General features: G+C 43.0%; 1 protein-coding gene across 1 annotated transcript in view; it reads right to left on the bottom strand.

Moving 5' to 3' along the window:
• The window catches only part of RAB8B (RAB8B, member RAS oncogene family), a 67,336-nt gene extending 48,869 nt beyond the window's left edge, over positions 1–18,467 (bottom strand). The window contains exon 1 of the mRNA XM_065871128.1: positions 18,331–18,467. Within this exon, the coding sequence (XP_065727200.1) occupies positions 18,331–18,454 (124 nt within the window). The 5' untranslated portion in view covers positions 18,455–18,467. The remainder of the gene's footprint in view (positions 1–18,330) is intronic.
• Between the last annotated feature and the right edge of the window lie 205 nt (positions 18,468–18,672).

The raw sequence follows: 18,672 nt of genomic DNA, 5'->3' as shown, positions 1-18,672 counted from the left end.
AAAGGCCAAATGAAATGTGTAATTTCTCAACTCAACCACAGCAGACCTTCACTCCACACTGAGATATCTAGAGTTGCAGCCTAAGATTATTTTATCTTTAAAAGATAAATGGACAATCATTCTTAACCTGTTTTAGTAAGTGACTGTAATTTGGAATCATCAAGAAAAAAATTCTGAACTAGTACCTTTAGGGGACCCCTATCCCCAAAGATGAGAGCTTTACTTAATCACTTCATCAGTATCATCCTGAAATTTCAATTTGATGACAATTTTTCCAAGCACCAAATATGTGCCACGTACAATGTCTGGCAATGCAGAGAACACCAAGATAAAACAAGCTTCTGCCCCAAACAAAGTTATCATGGGAGTGGGGAGTTGGGAAAGTGGAGAAGGAAGCCGGCTCTACTTCTAACACAGGAAGAACACGGGAAGTGCCACGCAAAAGTCCAAAGTACTACAGGGCATAAAGTACCACTGAGGAAAGAGAAAGCATCTTCTAGTGCAGGGAGGGGGCAGAGAGAAGGCTCTGACATGGCAGCATAAAGAAAGTTAACACCTGAGGAGCATCAGGAAGGAAAGGTAGGATGTCACAGGCAGAACGAGGTGTGCTCGTGGAACCATCCATTCTGGTAGAGCAGTGATTCTTAGACTCTTTAATTTTGTGAATTAGTAAAATCTTCAGGGAAAAAAAAAAAGGGTAGTTGTAGGGAGAATGAAAGAAGTTAAAAGACGGAACATACTAAGCTAGGAACTGTGTATTCCATAAAATTTGCTTGGGGAAAAAACTGGACTGGAAAGACTTTTCTCCCTCAGAGAAACAAAACAGCAAGAATTCTATTGCATTTTTTATTTTGCAAATGATAATAAAATAAATAATGGCTATATATTAGCCTCGTCATTTTATAAGTAAAGGAGTATTTTCATTCCAAAAATGTAGGAAGCACATCATCTCAGAAACTTAAAAATGGCATTCCTTCTCATGCAAGGGCAGCTAGTAACCTTACACTGGTCAGGTGAAAACTTGGTCACTGCCCACCGGGTATCTCTGTTTAGTAGGCGTCTGTGGGTTAGAGTCTAGGACTCCTGTATGGAGCTGAAGGAGATACAGGTGAAGCCACATGGTAGGGATTTGGAATGGCAAACTGAGGAAGATATATTCAATTCAGCAAAGTGAAGAATAAGACTTTTTTGGGGAGGGGTTAGGGATTAACATAATGTATAATCAGGGCTATGCTCCACAATTAATTTGATCAAAATGTGTGGGATGGAACGGAGGGGGTAGGGAGGTGCTGCTGCCCAAGTGAGACTGGAAGTGCTCAGGCCACCTAGGAGAATATTGCAAAGTCCAGGTGAGAGGCGTTGAGGGCCTAAAGCAGGGTGCTGGAAGAATGGAAAGGACTTAGCAACAGATTACATATATTGAATAGGATTTGAGGAAAAGGACAGAGTCAAAGAGATTTCCAGATTTTGAACCTAGATACATGAAAAAAAAATGACAGTAGTGTCAACAGATACATGAAAATTCATGAAAGGGTACTAGATCTAGGGGACTAGATAAGAGGAGGAAATGAATTCATGCTGGGGTGGGACATACGGGGCAGGAGTTTGGGAAACGGTGGGGACATGAGACAAGATGCTGGAGAGTCAGACATGGAAGGCTTGGAAGGGGGCAAGCTTACCTCCTTCATCACTTGGGCATGTCTGAACCCTCACTACATGCCAGGCACTGTACTAGGTGCTACAGATATGCTGTAGACCAGCAGACCTGGGACCTGCACTCATGGACCTCCAATCTGGCAGGAAAGACAAACGTTCATGCAGTAATCACACAGGCAGTTGTGATTACAACTTGCATTAGAATGTCTAATTTCCAAAAGAGGAAAAAGGAAAAAAAAAATAGAGAACAGATACTTGGAAAATGACTTCAATTAAAAAGCAAAATGAGACTGCCACTGGAACCAGAAGGCAGTTAGTAGGAAACAAATTGAGCAGACAATTCCTGGAAGCTGGTGGAGGAAGAGTTTCAGGGAACAAGTGACAAACGGTGCCAAGTGCTGCTGAGAGGCCAAGGGGGATGAGGAATGAGCAAAGGCCACTGGCCTGTTCACTGAGGACAGGACAACCTGAGCGCAGTGTGGAAGCAGGCGGGGCAGGATTTCAAGGCGTTAATGAGTGAGGAGATGGTAGAAAAGTGCAAGTGACAAGACTTCTCTTTCAAGAAGTTAAACGACAAAAGGAAAGGCGATGGGGAGAAAGGTGACCTGAGGAAGGGGTGAGTTTAAGCAATCTCCTTATCAAAATGGGGGTGATTTCAACAGGATTGAAGGCAGAGCAGAAAGGGCCAGCAGAGAAAGAGAAAGAGGAGAGAGAAGATGTAAGAGAGGAGGAGAACGACTGCCAGGGCCCGGCCCCAGGAGTAGGAGGGTATTACATCAAGAACATCAACCAGCAGGTCAGCACCGGCTCCTTGGAGAGAAGGGGAAAGGAAACAAGGGGAAGATGAAAATACGCAGAAATTATAATGGCAAGAAAGGATGTTGAGGAAGCTCTTGTTATGGGGTCATGGGGTCTTTGCTGGAAAATAGAGGAAAGGGGGAGACATTTGCTGTGATTTGAGTGAGACATGAACAGCTGGGAAGTGCCAGTGGCCACCAACTGTTCATTCACACTGCAAACATTTACGGAGGGCCTTCCAGGCACCAAAAACTGTGCATTTACACATGGGCACAAGTGAAGTCAGCAGGCATTTCTTACTATAGGCAAATACTCTGGGTAAAAGAGAAACAGGTTGACTTTATCACCCTCACATCTAGAAAAAGACCATAAGCAGTAACAGGTGATAATTACACATCCTTTGAAGCTTCGGTATGTGCTAATGGATGAGGTCTCACTACTACAGGAGCCCAAATCCATTCCTCAGAAGGAAATATACGGTGTTAGTTCATTTATTCCACAGATACTGCGTGCGTGAACATCAGACAAAGGAGCTCTGAAGAGGCAAGCCATGGCTCCCGTCCTCCAGAAGGTCACCATCAGATGGGATGTCCTGACAGCTTCCGCTCATTCCAACATTTTCGCACATTTGAGTGCTCAGAACGTTAACTGAACCAACCCTCACAATCTTTATGCTTCATTAGGAGCTAAGTAAGACTGGCTACCTGAACATTTTTAACAAATACTTTCCTGGATGCAACATGATTTTAGGGAATGGACTGGACCAGAAGGTTCCATGGCATGGTTTTTCAGTGCCATTAAACCCCAAGACGAACTCTCTTCACCGCAGCTTTTAAAATTATAAATTAAACGTGTCACTTCCCTGCACATAACGCTACATATGTACTTTCAACTACAGTCACAATAAAAGCTATCCTCCTTACCCCTTCCCCTTCACGACTTGTTCCCTGTCACCTCCTGTACCATCCGTGTGTGTGTGTGTGCGTGCATGTGTGTGTGTAATTTTTTTTATAATGTTTAAAAACATTTTTAAGCTAGTAAAGAGCATCTCACTTCACCTTCCTGGTCCAAGCAAGCACCGTACAAAACCAAACCCAGTTCTGGCTTTATTCCTACCATGTACATTTAAGCATTCAGTATGTACTAAATATCACAGGGGGGAAAAGGGTTAAAAGGGGGGAAGATCATGCTTTACACTCACACTGACACATTTATTTCCCTTATTCTCTTGATGAGACAGTTTAATAATTAAAAAAAATAATAGCATGTATCAATATTGCAAAAATATGATTAATGACTTTTTTGAGATGAAAGTATCATCATCCTGATTATTAGGTAAAGAAAAGCCTATTAACTAACTTTCAAGTAGGGTAATTTACTCCATTAAAATCAGCTACGATGTTTCAAGATTTAATGTATTGTTCAAATTCATGTATGCAAACAAACTCATTAAAATTCAGGTGACCTCACTCAGAAACTCACTGCACTTAAAATTCAGGGCCCTAACAGAGGACATTGAGCTGGAATATTTAAATTGAAACATTTGTCCTTTCTAGACAGGGCATTCAACACTGATTTTGTTTTTGTTTTTGTTTTCACCAGAAGGAGGAATTCAAGATGCCTGAGAGTTTGCAGCAGCTAAAAGGTTCTGAAGAACTTGCTGCTTATATCATACTGACATCCTGCACCCAAGGTCAAGGGCTGTGTTGGACACCTCCTTACACCAGCTGAGGCCAAGGACAATCACCTTCACCTTGGAAATGGGTTTAAAGAAATACTTCTCACTCTAGCTTAGTAAAACGCATGTAGTCCTAAACTTTAAGGACTAATTTTCCAGAAAACTAAAGCGCACCCCATTAAGCAACCAAAATGTCCCCGTTCATATTTGTTATGGAACTTGTTCTAGCAGGTGTTTCTTATTACCTGGAGAAAAACCAAACCCTCACCCTCTACTGACCCTGACTGTGTGTGAGGCCCTATGCTAAATGCTTCCCTACAGTACTTCATTAAACTGCCTCACGCCAATTCTCTGCAGAAGAGGGGACAGGGACCAAGGAGGTTTAAAGGATGTGATGATGTCACCCAGCTGGTAAGGAGTAGCGCCACAGTGCACCTTGCACCACATCACCTCCTTAAAGATAGCTAATCATTTTTTCGTTTCTTTTTTAATATTTCTGAGTCACTGTTGGGGCAGAAAGGCATAGTGGTTAAAAACATAGACTCTGGAACCAGACTGCCTGGATTCCAATTGGGTCTGGTTCCACCACTTACCAGCTGTGTGACACTAAGATGTTATTCAACCACTCTGTGCATCAATTACCTCATTTGGAAAAAGTGGAAATAATAACAGAATGTACCTGAGAGGTTGTTGTGAGAATTAAATGGGTCAATCCATGAAAAATGTTAATTCATGTAAAATGCCTAGAACTGTACCTGATATATAGTAAACACTAGGTAAATGTAAAAGCTCTTATCATTAAAAGCAAGTGTTAGAACAATGAAGCCCCACAGATCACAAAGGTTCTCTTAGCGAACCCACCCTCAGGGAACCAAGACTAAGTTCACCCACACACAGTCACACACAGACACACCTTTTTGTGTATCTCCCATGTGCCAAAGACATTATGCACACAACAATGCATTTCATTATGCTCAAAATAAAACATAACAAAATTCCTGCAAGAGAGTCAGTACCCTTCCTTTGTCAATAAGGAAAATGGTTAAATAATTCACCCAAGGCTCTCAAGTAGGAAGCAGCAGAATGAGGATTGGAATTTGAGAGTTTCTGTCTCAAAAGCCCAAGTTCTTTTATCTACACAATGTTATCTTCAGTTCTTACGTCTACTTTTCCCATTGTGTTGGTGAGTCCACTGCTATCAATAGGATCGGAGTTTTGGAAGGGACTTTTGAGTGTATCTAGCACAACATTCCCTGTTTGCTTATGAAGAAAAATGGAAGCCTGGGAGGCTCGCTACTGGCTTGCCCGAAGTCACCTAATGAATGCCACCGCCACGGTGCCACGCTGCCGCTTTTTCCTCTTGGATGCCGGTGGCCTGTCTCTAGGAGGCCCCCAGCCCTGCTCCAACGACCACTGTATAAATCAAGAGTGCAAAGGCTAAGTTTGGACCCAGGGGCTCCCCAGTGAGGCAACTTCATTAGCAAATGGACTTTGTTATATCCAGTTTCGCTGCTTGGACCTTTCCGCTTTCTGGCTCACAGCAGCGTTCTGGAGACTCAGGGTTAGCAAACAAATCAGGTGTCAGTCTGGTCTACAATGTCACTGTGAATCGGAGGAAAACTGCTGAACGAGGCTTTACAAACAAAACCCAGAGTAGAGACAATTTCACCCTGGAAGAAAGGAAAGGACAGGCTAACGAGAAGTTTTATTTGTCAAAGGAAGGAAGCTAACAATTAAAGCAGCTGTTCCTAGCACACTACAGTCTATCTGAGGCCAACAGCATACGTACAAGCATAACAAACCATCGGCCCCATGTGGAGAAGCAATGCTGAGATTTCTGACATAATTAGTTCCCTTTCCACAAAAGAGCTGGATTCACAATTAAACTGTCTCTTCCTGCCCCCATTCTGCTGTGTATATATTTGATTGCTTCCTAAGGGACTGGGTTAGAGACCAGGAGACAACTTGAAACCACAGTTCACTGACGTCCCAGGCCAACAGGCAACACGATGCATGTTTGTATTAGCTGTTACTGGGCCTTGTCCAGGGAGAGGCTGATTTCACCCTTCCACTCAACACACTTCTCAAGGGTTTGCTGGTCAGTTTACAACGTTCTTACAGACCACTGGAAGTGACCGCTAAGGCAGGCTAAGTGCCAGGGCACTGAGTCCCACGGAAAACTTCAGGGCCCATTCTGAGAGGAGCAGGTTGCTGTGGACAGACTACAGTCCAGAACTGAAGTTCAAGACTCAAGTCTTGGCTCCTGCACCTACCTGCTTGATTGACCAAGAGTCTATGCCCCTCTCAGAACCTTAGCTTCCTTGCCTAGAACAGGAAAACAATCTCTGTCCATGGACGTGATTACTGAGGAGTTTAAACAGAGACGTAAGTGAAAGTACTCTGTAAAAAGTAAAGGTCCAAGAGAAGCGAAGGGGCGGCCGAGGAAGTCTGCTTATCTCCTAACTGGTTTCTGTGTGCAAAATCCCCAGGGACTCCCCACTGCTCTCAGGATATAAGTCCAGACTCCTGAACAGGTGTAAAGTCCCTTCTCAATCTGCCCTCTAATGACCCTTCAACTTAACCTCTTGCCACATGGCCGTCACTTGAGGAGTTCCTACAGGGGCTGTGACTCCCACACCTGCAGGGGACAGCCCCCGCTCCTGACACTCCACATTCTACCCAACTAACCCATCCTGGGGGCCTGATTTTAACTTCCACGTCATTCCCTCCTAGACGCCCTCCTCTACCTCTCCTCTATGCTTTCCTAACATCTTCCATTAATCCCTTTGAAGCCCTTTTCATCATTGTGTTCAAACTGCCTGGATACTCGCTACTCTTTTCTCCTCTATTTCGTGGACTAAAAAACACTGTTCACTGAATGAGTGAATTTAGTGAAAATGACTTAGTGGCTGACACTAGTAGCCTACTAACAAATCACTACAGTTCCCAACCCCAGCCTCTCCTTTTTACTGATAAGAAAAGAAAGGCCAAAAAAAAAAAAAAAAGAGGAAAGAAAACAAAGGCCACGAGAAGCTAAAAGACTTGCCCGAAAGCAAATGGCTAATCACCCTAGTCTCCTAGTTCAATCTCTGACTTTTCTCCCACAAAATACTTACTATGTCCAGGTTTTATGCTATACCACCAATGTCTTTCCATAACAAGAGAATTGAAGGTAGAGGAGTTGTAAGAGAAAAGAGACTTGAAATCAGAAAACTACTGCTCAAGGCCAGGCTCTGTGTGACCTTGAACAACCTCCATGCCTCTGGGTCTCAGGCCCCCCAACTGTCAAACAGAAATTTAACATCAGCATACCTAAGAAGCAAAAGGCTTCCTATTATTTTAGTTTATTTTTCACCTACTTCGCCATGTTTCATGTGACAAAAATGAGGTAATCTGAAAATACTTTATACATCTCAAAGAAATATTTTTACAGCTTTCAAGTACAGTTATCCCTTGGTACCTGTGGGGGACTGGTGCTAGGACACCCCCGCCCCAAAGAGTATGCATACCAAAATCTGCAGATGCTCAAGTCCCTTATGTAAAATGGCACAGTATTTGGCATATAACCTATGCATATCCTCCCATATACTTTAAATCATCTCTGTATTACTTACAATACCTAATACAATGTATATGCTATGTAAATAGATGCTGGCGTGTGGCAAATGCAAGTTTTGCTTTTAAGAACTTCCTGGAGTTTTTTTTCCTGAGTATTTTCAATCCAAGTTTGGTTCAATCCTCAGATGTAGAATCTGTGGATGTGGAACCCACAGATACAAAGGGCTGACTACAGTTATTTTTCTGGTGACATTTAGCTTTATTGTTTAAACCAAGACATTTCTAAGGACAGGACTCAAAAACATTAAGCAGTCTCTTTGGTACTATAAAAAGTTTAATCAAATTACAAGATCAACATAGGCTCAGCTTGAATTAACTAATGCTACTTCTTCTTCCTTCTGTTTTCATGTCATCAAAACCCTAGTGTCTACCTGCAAAAAGAAACCTCCCCACAATCATTAACTGAAAAAGGACAAACCCTTTTTTTTCTTTACAGACACTACTTGATTTCATAGACTCACAGAATGCTGCAGCCAGAAGAGACTGAAGACCATCGAAGCCGGAACTTGCCTTTCACGATGAGAAAACAGGCCTGGTCTAATGCCCTTAGGAAGGACTTGTGCCATCACTGATTGGAAACGTGAAACAATTGTTTTTCAGAGTACTACATACTTTATTTTGCAATAACAAGGAGACGACCTGACCAAAAAAATGTGGTAAATCATATAATGAGATTCCAACAGAAAATAAAATACAATGGTGTTTATCGAAGTTGAAGGCTGAAGGGCCAAGACAGAGACACACCTCTGATGATATTTATATATACATGTTTTAAAATTTAACTCTTATGGAATTTTGTGGATGTGAAAGAAAGTATTTTGCTTGTTTTGTTAATTTTTCATGCTTCTACAAGACTGGAAATTTTCAAAACAATAGTAAGTAGACAAAATAGGAAATGCACTCACTCAAATTATTTTGTTCATGGACAACAACCTAATCTGTTCATTGCTGGTTATGACTGAGACATGGTTATGACGATTTTTTATTATTTAGTTTTAAACAATGTAAGAAAGCAATGCAGTCAAAAGTCACCATATCTTAGGCAGAAGTTTCTAACTCCCCACCCAACAGTTTACTCCAACTGTTAACAAAAGCAAAAGAGACTGAACAAGTAGTCAAAGAAACTGATACAGGAGGAGGGTGGAATGCTGTTTTCATTCTTCTCTTCCCAATCCAATCCCCTCTCCCCAAACCCTGATAGGCGTGAGGTGTTAATGGAGAGTGAAATGAGAAAGTGGTCTGAATCATTCCAAAAATGAAACAGTTAGCTCTCAATAAAGAATTGTTTTCCATGCCATCTCAAGATTTTATTCAGAGACCTTAAGAAAAGAAAAAAAAATTCCCTGTTGAAAAACATAAACAGTTATCCCATCCAAATTCATAAGCAACAAATTACAGTAGGGTTAGTCACTGACATCTCACAATGCAAACTATTTTTTTCGTAATGGATTTCATGTACGAGATTTGCATGAGATTAAACTATTTTGTGATACCTATTCCAGCTAAACAAATATTGCATACGGTCATAAGAAATGAACTCTTATAATTCAACTTTTAAGTAGACCACCCTATATTTCAGGTCAAAAGTTGATCATACATTTTAGAGACTGCCCTTCTACTTTATACATCAGGAAAATATCTATGAATTATTAAACGAATTACTGCCAAGTTCTTCCCTCAAATATGCAAAATTACGACATGATGTGGGGAAGTCACACCAGTCCCAACTTTGCCAGCAGGAAGCCGTGAAACACGACATACTGCTTGACGACTTTGTGGTTGGTTTTTATCATGATGAGGTGGGATTCCATACCTAACCGAGCTTCTGCTAAGTGCTCTGAAATCTGCAATGCCTCATGGGACTGCAAGCAGCACTGTCATCCAGCCTGTCTTAGTGACAGCAAACCTAATCTGATGAACATGAGGACACGCAGAGCTTTCGCACTTTCTCCTGGGAGCCAAGAATTAAAATTCTGGGCTGAGGAAGATGAGAGCTCGTTGGAAAATGTCCAAAGTTTCAGCAACAGGTAAATACCAAAGTGCCTAATTAAACTGATGCTGAATGCTACAGGCAAGACAGCAAGAAAATACTTTGTCACAGTGCTGCAAGAACTGGTTCCAAGTTGTTTCCATCACTTTATGTGGCTTCCCTAAGGAAGTCCTAAGTAACTAAGTAACTTTTTTAAAAAAAGCAGTGCAGACATTTCTTCCTCTAAGGACAATCAGGCACCTACTTCCTTTAAGGTTCTTAATAATTCAACGCAAAATAAGGAAAATCCCAAAAGTCAAAACTGAACACAGGAAAAGGACACATCTCCAGACACAATGTATCCAATAGGGACTTCCCTGGTGGCTCAGTGGTTAAGAATACACCTGCCAGTACAGGGGACACTGGTCCGGGAAGATCCCACATGCTGCAGAGCAACTAAGCCCGTGCGCCACAACTACTGAGCCTGTGCTCTACAGCCCACACTCTAGAGCCCACGAGCCACAACTACTGAGCCCGTGTGCCACAACTACTGAAGCCCGCATGCCTAGAGCTGGTGATCCGCAACAAGAGAAGCCACCACAATAAGAAGCCCATGCACCACAACAAAGACCCAATGCAGCCAAAAATAAATAAATTTATTTTAAAAAAACATATATATATATGTAATAGTCATTGACAGATAATGTTTTAATACTGAAATTTAACCATGACACACTGGACAGCAGATACTACATATTCACTTTAGAAAACAGGCAGCAGGGACTTCCCTGGTGGTCCAGTGGTAAAGAATCTGCCTTCCAACGCAGGGGACATGGGTTCGATCCCTGGTCAGGGAACTAAGATTCCACATGTTGCAGGGCAACTAAGCCCGTGAACCACAACTAAAGAGAAGCCAGAGCGCTGCAACAAAAGATCCTGCATGCCTCGTGAAAGATCCCGCATGCCTCAACAAAGATCCCGTGTGCCGCGACTAAGACTGACACAGCCAAAAAAAATAAAGAAAAGAAAGAAAAGAAAAAGAAAATAGATAGCATATATGTAGGATGTTGCCATCCACTCTCTCCGTCCATTGCCCATGGCCCACATCAGGAATCTTTCACAGCTCTCGGTCTTGCTGAGCTCAGACAGGACCTCAGAACTCTATACAACACAGCATGCTGGGAGGCAACTACCAACCCATCAGCATCGGCATTCATGCTGAAGCCCATTTCGTCCCAGCTTTGCATAGTCCTGAACCCACTATACCAAAATACTGAAACAGATCTTCAGAGAAAGCCACTACATGATAGCTTCAAGACTACCCAAAAACCTTCATTTAAGCCATAAAAACGTATTTTTCCATATTATGTAATTTCTAAAGGATAATAAGAGCAGAAAACATAACTGCAAACATTAGTTTTACTCTAGACACTATGCTGTTTCACTGAGATACACAAGCGGTTCTATATAATAAATGTTTATATTCATCTTTTTAAAAATAGAATTTGGCTTTATTCAACCCAAACGCCCAGCCCAATTCCAAACCACTCACTTACCCTGTCACTCAAACAGTGCTGGGCAGAACACAGACACAAACATAGCTCCATCTGCTAATTAAAACCGGGCATGAAACTGTTAATAGGCATCTGTTGCATTGTTTGAAGCTAATGGGCAAAGACAAAGCTGAAATGGCTCTTCTAAAGCAAACCCAGTGATTTCACTCATTTTCTATTTGGTATTTATGTTAGTGGGGGGTTGGAAGCAGGGTGTTAAACAGCTTATTATGGAGACCGAAAGACAAGTGAAATATCTTTCAGACTCTAAAATATCCCTTTAAAACTGATTATAGAAAGACAGCATTTTACAGTGGGGGAAATACCATTCTTGTATTAAGAATTCAAATTAAGCACTTTTAATCTTGCCTCAGACATCGTCTAGTTATCTAGAATATTATGAAAGATAACAACTAAAATTTAAGCAATGCTTTATAGCTCATATAGTGCTTTCATAATTCATTCATCCAATTGATTAGTCATTTAATAGAGGCCTTGGAGACTTAAAAGGTGAATAAGATTTGATTTCTGCCCTAGGGAACTCACATCAATGCTGAAAAGTTGGTATAGTATTAGTATACTCTAGTACAGATAAAGGAACTAAGGCCCTAGAAGGACAACTGACTCACTAAAGGCCAGAGATGCAGGAACGGCAGATGTCAGGACATAAACCCTGATCTGACCACAGGCCTATTGCTCTTAATTGACCATGCAATCTCCCTAACACCAAACATGAACCAAACCGCTATATGGGCTACTTAAATTTCAGAAGATCCATATTATGTTATGTTCCACGATATTACTCACCAGCTAACAGTTACTTCCCCATTCCCCACTCCCACCCTCTTCTCATCCTGCTATGAAAACTCTTTCCTGCCGAATTTTCCCACGTAGTCATTCTAACACACACCAGAGTGCTGGTCTCCAGAATGGTCCTGTGTGCTGGCAGGCAGATCTGACCTAGAGCCAGCCATGTCCTCAGGCCATGTCGGCAGCTCCCTGGTCTCCCACTTCTGGTTCCATGGTTCCTTCCAGGTTCAGTTATCAGATTCCACTAAAATATCAACTGCTAAATTTTTCCTTGTCTTCAAAGACCAGACATTTTCCTCTAAGACAATATCCAAACCTATCTCTCTCCAGCTTTTCTTAGAGGATCCAAACAATCTTGGTGCTGTTGCCAAGAGAACCTCCTCCCTGGTTTGCTGCCATGCAGAACAGCTGGTGAAGCTCTTTGTTAAAGTACGCTTATTCTTAAGACACATCTAGGTCTGTCTCCAAGACTCAGTTTCCCACTCCCATCCTTGATTTGTTGAATGGCTTTTTGCATTCGCTAGACCACTAACTGAGGAGATGAGTTTAACCCTTTATGATCAAGTATTAAAATCCTGAAACAGTGTTCTTTTCAAAGCTATCACCTAGATGGGAAGTCTATCGACAGCTTTGAAAGAAAGGGCCATGGGGCTCTCTCCCTTTCTCCTCTTAGCAGAAGTCCAGGTTCCCAAGCAGACTTTCTGCGGACCCCTCTGTCACCCACCGCCGATCAGGGCAGTTCTTCATTCTGCATTGGGAGTCTGGAAGAAGACTCTCCCTTCCCTTCCTTTGCCAAGATGCTGAGAATTGGAAAAGCAAAAGCAGATGTGTGGCCCAAAACTGCTCCAAAGAAAGATGAAAACAGCTTAGGTCCTCCTGCCACTGTGGACAGCGATGGGGAGAGTGATAACGCAGACAGTGTTCCTGTGCCCAGTTTCCAGAATTCCTTCAGCCAAGCTATTGAAGCAGCATTCACGAAACTGGACATGCCAGCTACTTCAGATCCCCTCTCTGAAGAGAAAGGAGGAAGAAAAGAAAAAACAGAAACAGAAGCTCCTGTCCAGCACCTCAGTCGTCCGGACCAAGTGACACTACTGGCCTGGCTACCTTCTCCATCTGGTTTCCTTTTTTCTGTGCTTTTGTTTTGCTGCTGTAATTTTTAAGTATTTGAGTTTGAACAGATTAGCTCTGGGGGGAGGGGTTTCCACAATGTGAGGGGGAACCAAGAAAATTTTAAATAGTGTATCTTCCAGCTTCCCGTGTTCACGCCAAAATAAAATACTGACACTCACAAGAGGAAAAAAAAAAGAAGACAGTGACATTCAAATAAGGCTTTATATACAAAATGTTCAATTTGAAGTTGCCTGTCCCTTACATATTTTTGTTTGAGAGGTTGAAACCATGGAAAACAACTATGAAAATTAAAATCTACTTGCACTACATATCTGGATTATACTCAGCCAAATGTTGATATCATCTTGGATAAAAATGTAAATACGACAAAGTTTGTTTTTCAGTCAATCAGTCTTGATAAAAACTTTGAATTGCTACCAACCAAAAACAGTTTTTAATTTTAAGCTGGGGTCAGTAAACTCTTTCTGTAAAGGAACAGCTAGTAAATATTTTTAAGCTTTGTGGGACATATATGGTGTCTGTTGCAAATTCTTTGTTTTGTGTTACTTTTCTTTTTTTTTTTTTTTCTTTTTTTTTTTTTTCTTTTTTTGCGATACGCAGGCCTCTCACTGTTGTGGCCTCTCCCGTTGCGGAGCACAGGCTCCGGACGCGCAGGCTCAGCGGCCATGGCTCACGGGCCCAGCCACTCCGCGGCATGTGGGATCTTCCCGGACCGGGGCACGAACCCGTGTCCCCTGCATCGGCAGGTGGACTCTCAACCACTGCGCCACCAGGGAAGCCCCTGTGTTACTCTTTAATAACCCTTTAAAAATGTAAAAAACATTCTTCCCTTGTGGACTGCACAAAAACAGGCTGCAGGCCGCAGGCCACATTTGGCCTGTGGGCCATAGTTTGCCAACCTCTAAACGAAAGTAAGTGAATCCAAGAAAAAAATGTTAAGGAATAAAAATGTTAGGGAATAAAATGTTAGGCACTAGGCTGCAACAATTATCAGCACACATTAATATGACGTCATTAGTTATTTTGCACATGGAAGGAATTTTAATGGCAGGATACTTTGATCTCTTAACGTGAAACTACAGACATAGAAAGGGCAAAGGACAGTTATAACATGCCGAGTTAGCCCATATAAACTCCTATAGGACTCTGAGTTGTATTAGCATTTACTGTTTCCCTAAAGTGATACAGCTACTCCAAATGGGAACACCTTAACTTTCCTCACATAAAAGCAAACGTGCAAAATCGAATTCCTCCCTGGAAAAGATGGTGACTTGAATTTATGGTGGTGATCATACTGATCAGAAATAGCAGCAGCTCAGTCGTGAAAAGTGATCCAGACTTGAATCTGGGGTTTCACTAGAGGCTCTTCTACAATCAGCTGTGTGATCTTGACAGTATCAACCTAAGCTCAGTTTTCTTACTTATAAAACTGGGCCATGGGCATAAGGTAGATAATTTCTAAGACTCTGCTGTCAAACTATGACTATACTAAATAATAAAACCACTCAGGAAATACCCTAACAGGAAGCAGGGGGCAGGGCAGGGGAGAGACAGTTAAGGGAGGAAGCTTAGACTGTCCTGTTAGAGGACAGGGCTGGGTTTTCTCTTTCTGTTCTCCCAGCACCTTGTTCGGTACAGGCCATTCCAAGACATCGATATGATCCTCGCATCAATATTAAAATGTACCCACATCCCATAGGAAATATAATTCAGAGCTACTGTATTACCGTTTCCTAGTTGTCTTAATGCTACATTTTACATACATTTAATTAATCGATATTAATGATCATGTAAGGGGCTTGGGGAGTCAATCAATTTTTTTTTTTTTCATTTCTTGAGTTTTTCGTTTGAACTGAAATGGTAGTTGGTTGTTGGTCCTAGACATTGGGCCTACAACTTCAAATGGGTAAAACATCCCTACTCAAAAGTTAAATATTATCTGACTGATATACGAAAAGAGTCCCAACAAGTCAGTTGAAAAAACTGTACCCTCTACCACCCCCAAGAGCAGAAAGGAAATGAGGGGAACTGGGACATCAGAGAAGATACCAGAACCTTAGATACATGAACGAAGAAAGCATCTGTGTGACAACTGTTTCTGTAATCAAAATGACTAATTGTCTCCTCCTTTCATGAATGCAGAACCCCTATCAAAACAGTATCTAGAGGTGGCAGATGTCCTTTTTTAAAACTACTTAAATTTTAACAAAGCAAAATTAAGACTGTAAATGTATCTCCATGGGAAGAAACAGGCATCCATACATATCTCCCAACACACACACACACACACACACACACACTCACACACACACACACACACACACAAACCCCATGTATTAAGAAACGCCCATTAAGGAATGGACAATTCCTGGGACGTAAACCTTATCAAGTTTTGTCAGCAATGATGTGGCAGTCAGAAAAGCCCTGGAAACTTCCACATTGAGGTGCCTCAAGAAATAATTATGACTGGGAGGAGATGGACCACCAACTCTCCCCTCAGCAACCTCAGATCACCTGGAAACAGGGGTGATGGCTGGAGGGGGGTAGATATTGCTGCCAGAGATGTGGACGCTCCAAGCCTATGTTTGTGATCGGTGTGTGTGGAACTTTTCACTAGAATGATGTTAACATTCACCTTATTTTCCTAGCTTAACTTCAACTCCAAAGCATTAGGTTGTACGTATGTACAGTTTTTGTACTGTTTGAAGGCAGTGGGCCACCACTTCCTGTCAGAGCTCGGGGGCTAAATGGGATTTCCCCTCCTCCATGTCAACTGAAGACAAAGCTCAGAGCCTCTCTTTACCACATCCACCCCACGGAAAATACAAAGGACAACATGACACGTGAGATTCACCCCATTTAACGTCTACCCCCAGTTCTAAGCTCTTTCAGGACACTTGTTTTCCTGCCTTAATAGCTGCAACTCTCCACAAAACGAAATTTCAATCATTAAAAAAAAATTTTTTTACCACGGAAGAAAGATTGTACTCCTTCAGAATGAAAGGTAACTTTTCAAAGCTACTATTGTAAAAGGAAGCAGGCACCCTCACAGAAAAGGTGGGGCAAAAATTAAGACCAGAAAAGAGGAAACTAATAAAACTATTACAAACAAGCAAAAGTCATTTAAGGAGCTTAATGGAAACAGCATCAGTGAGATTCAGTCACTTTCGATGCAGGGGAATACTTCTGGGAGGGTCACTCATAGAACGGACAAAAGGCAACCCACTCGACTTGTTAGAACCCGTCCTTTACCATCTGGACTGCAGTGTGCATTCAACAATGAAAAAGGGTTATGGGGTTTTGAAATGAGTACCAGCATCAAAAATTAACGCCTTTTGGTTGCCGCAACAGCTCCCATCAAATCTCTTAGGAATATACTTGAGACATGACATTTAAAATCTGCTTCCTCCGAAGAGAAAAAGTCCCACTCAAGAATGACTGCCAAGAACTTGCAACTCAAACTTCCCTAAGTCCAGACTTCATAACAGCCAGGAGGTTTCAGACCACTCAATCCATATGAAAGACGCCAGAACAAACAAACCATAGCCTTTCCTAGTGCTTGGCTGAAGAGTGCTCTACACCCCAATATTCTTCTTTTATAAATGATAAATTATCCTTAAAACATAACTCATTACCATAGCACTAGCCCCCTAATAATCCCAGCAATTCATGGCGAAATATGCTGTAAGAACCATTTGAAAGATGCTTAAGTGAGCCGCTATAAGAAGCCATGACATTATCCAGACAACCAAGAGCTAAGATTCTTAAGGGCCTTAATTAACAGCAGTTATTTAACAAGGGAAATGATGTTAAGATCACTTGTACAGGCAGCTTAAAACCAGCTCTGATTTGCTCTTCTTCAGGTTTACGTTTAGAGATCTTGTTACCTGACCAGAGTCTTCCAAAAGTAGGAAGGACAGCTCCCAGCCAAGACCAGAAAAATCAGAATCAACTGAAAGTAACTGAGGGGTATATTGCATGTTGTGATTCGTTTAGCAAGTGATAATTAAATCCAAAGGAAAATATACAGGGAGGCAGGCAGAATGTAAGATCAATTCCCCAGCTGAGGATTATTAGACCTTCAAGGCTAAGAACTTTAAAAATTGAGAAGTGCTGTGGCACAGGAGATAGTAAAGGGATGAACCACATTTTCCTGACCACACCATTCCCAAAGTCACCCATCCTCTCAACACCCCTTAACACTCACAGAACAATTTAATGCTCCATACACAGTATCTCATTATTAGTCACTTTTTTGCTCTTTCTCCTGCACTTGATCCAAAGGGAGTAAAGAGAGAGAAAATGGTAACCAGTGCTCCCAGTTACTGGAGAAAGTCCTACTTTCCATTTCCTCTCCCTTTCCCATCTTCTCTCTTCTCTGCTCAACCTCCCTACTGTATATTCTGCTTCCCTTTTTCCTTTCTATTTCACAGCCAGCTCTCCTTTACTTTCTCGGCCAAGTATCCTCATTCCATCCTCTGGCTCCCTGAACTCATCTTCTACCTGCAATTTTCTTCTGCCCCCTCCCATGATATCTATGACCAGACTTCTTGTAGCCAGTGCCCCTCATCCCTTACCTCCTGATCACTCATTCCTCCGAACTCCTTCCGGATTCCCGGGTTCTCACCTCTCTTGTCCCTTGTGTCCTCTGTCCTTTACTTCACGGACCTCCCATTCCCATTCCCCCAACCCTTCATTTCCCCCTTCACATTTCCTTCCTCTTTCCTGTCTTTTAATCCATTTCACACCCACTATTCCCTTCTCTCTCTCCATGAGATTTCCTGTGTCCCCCCGACTCTGTCCCTCTAAGACCCCTCCCTGTCACACCCCCAACCCTCTCATTTCTCTCAACACCCCTAGTCCTTGTTCTCCTGGTTCCTCCTCCCCTTCCTTTGCCCCCAAGTTCCTCCTTTCAACCGCCCGCCCCCCCAGCCTCACGTCCCCACCGGCCCCCCCTCCCTCATGCCTTCACCCTCTCCCACTGCCCTCGCAGCCCTGCTGTCCCCGGGGTCCCTTCCCTGGGGCTCCCAAGCCCTCCCACCGCTCTCTCCCGGCCCCCTCGCACCCGCTCCCCATTTCTCACTCCCCGTCCCCGGCCGCGGCCCCTCCCTCACCGATGGTGGAGATGAAGGTGGTGTTGAAGGCGTCCTCGGAAAAGCGGAATAGGAGGCAGGTCTTGCCCACCCCCGAGTCGCCGATCAGCAGCAGCTTGAACAGATAATCATACGTCTTCGCCATCTTCTCGCTCCGGCCCTCTGACCGCGGAGCCAGAGGAGCGGCGGAGAGAGGCGGGGAGGGGGCCGCGGGCGAGGGGGCGTGCCCGCTGAGCCGCCGCCGCTCGCCCCGCCCCGCTCCCCGCCCCCTTCCTCGGAGAAGGCCTGCGCGCCCCGCCCCGCACGGCCAATCCGCGGGGGCTTCGTCATCACCGCCCGCGCCCCAGTGTTTGGTGGGGCTTG

Source organism: Phocoena phocoena, chromosome 2 (genome assembly GCF_963924675.1).
Source record: "Phocoena phocoena chromosome 2, mPhoPho1.1, whole genome shotgun sequence".
NCBI lineage: Eukaryota > Metazoa > Chordata > Mammalia > Artiodactyla > Phocoenidae > Phocoena > Phocoena phocoena.
Note: the sequence above shows the minus strand (reverse complement) of the source record. Positions and strands in the feature narration are given on the sequence as shown.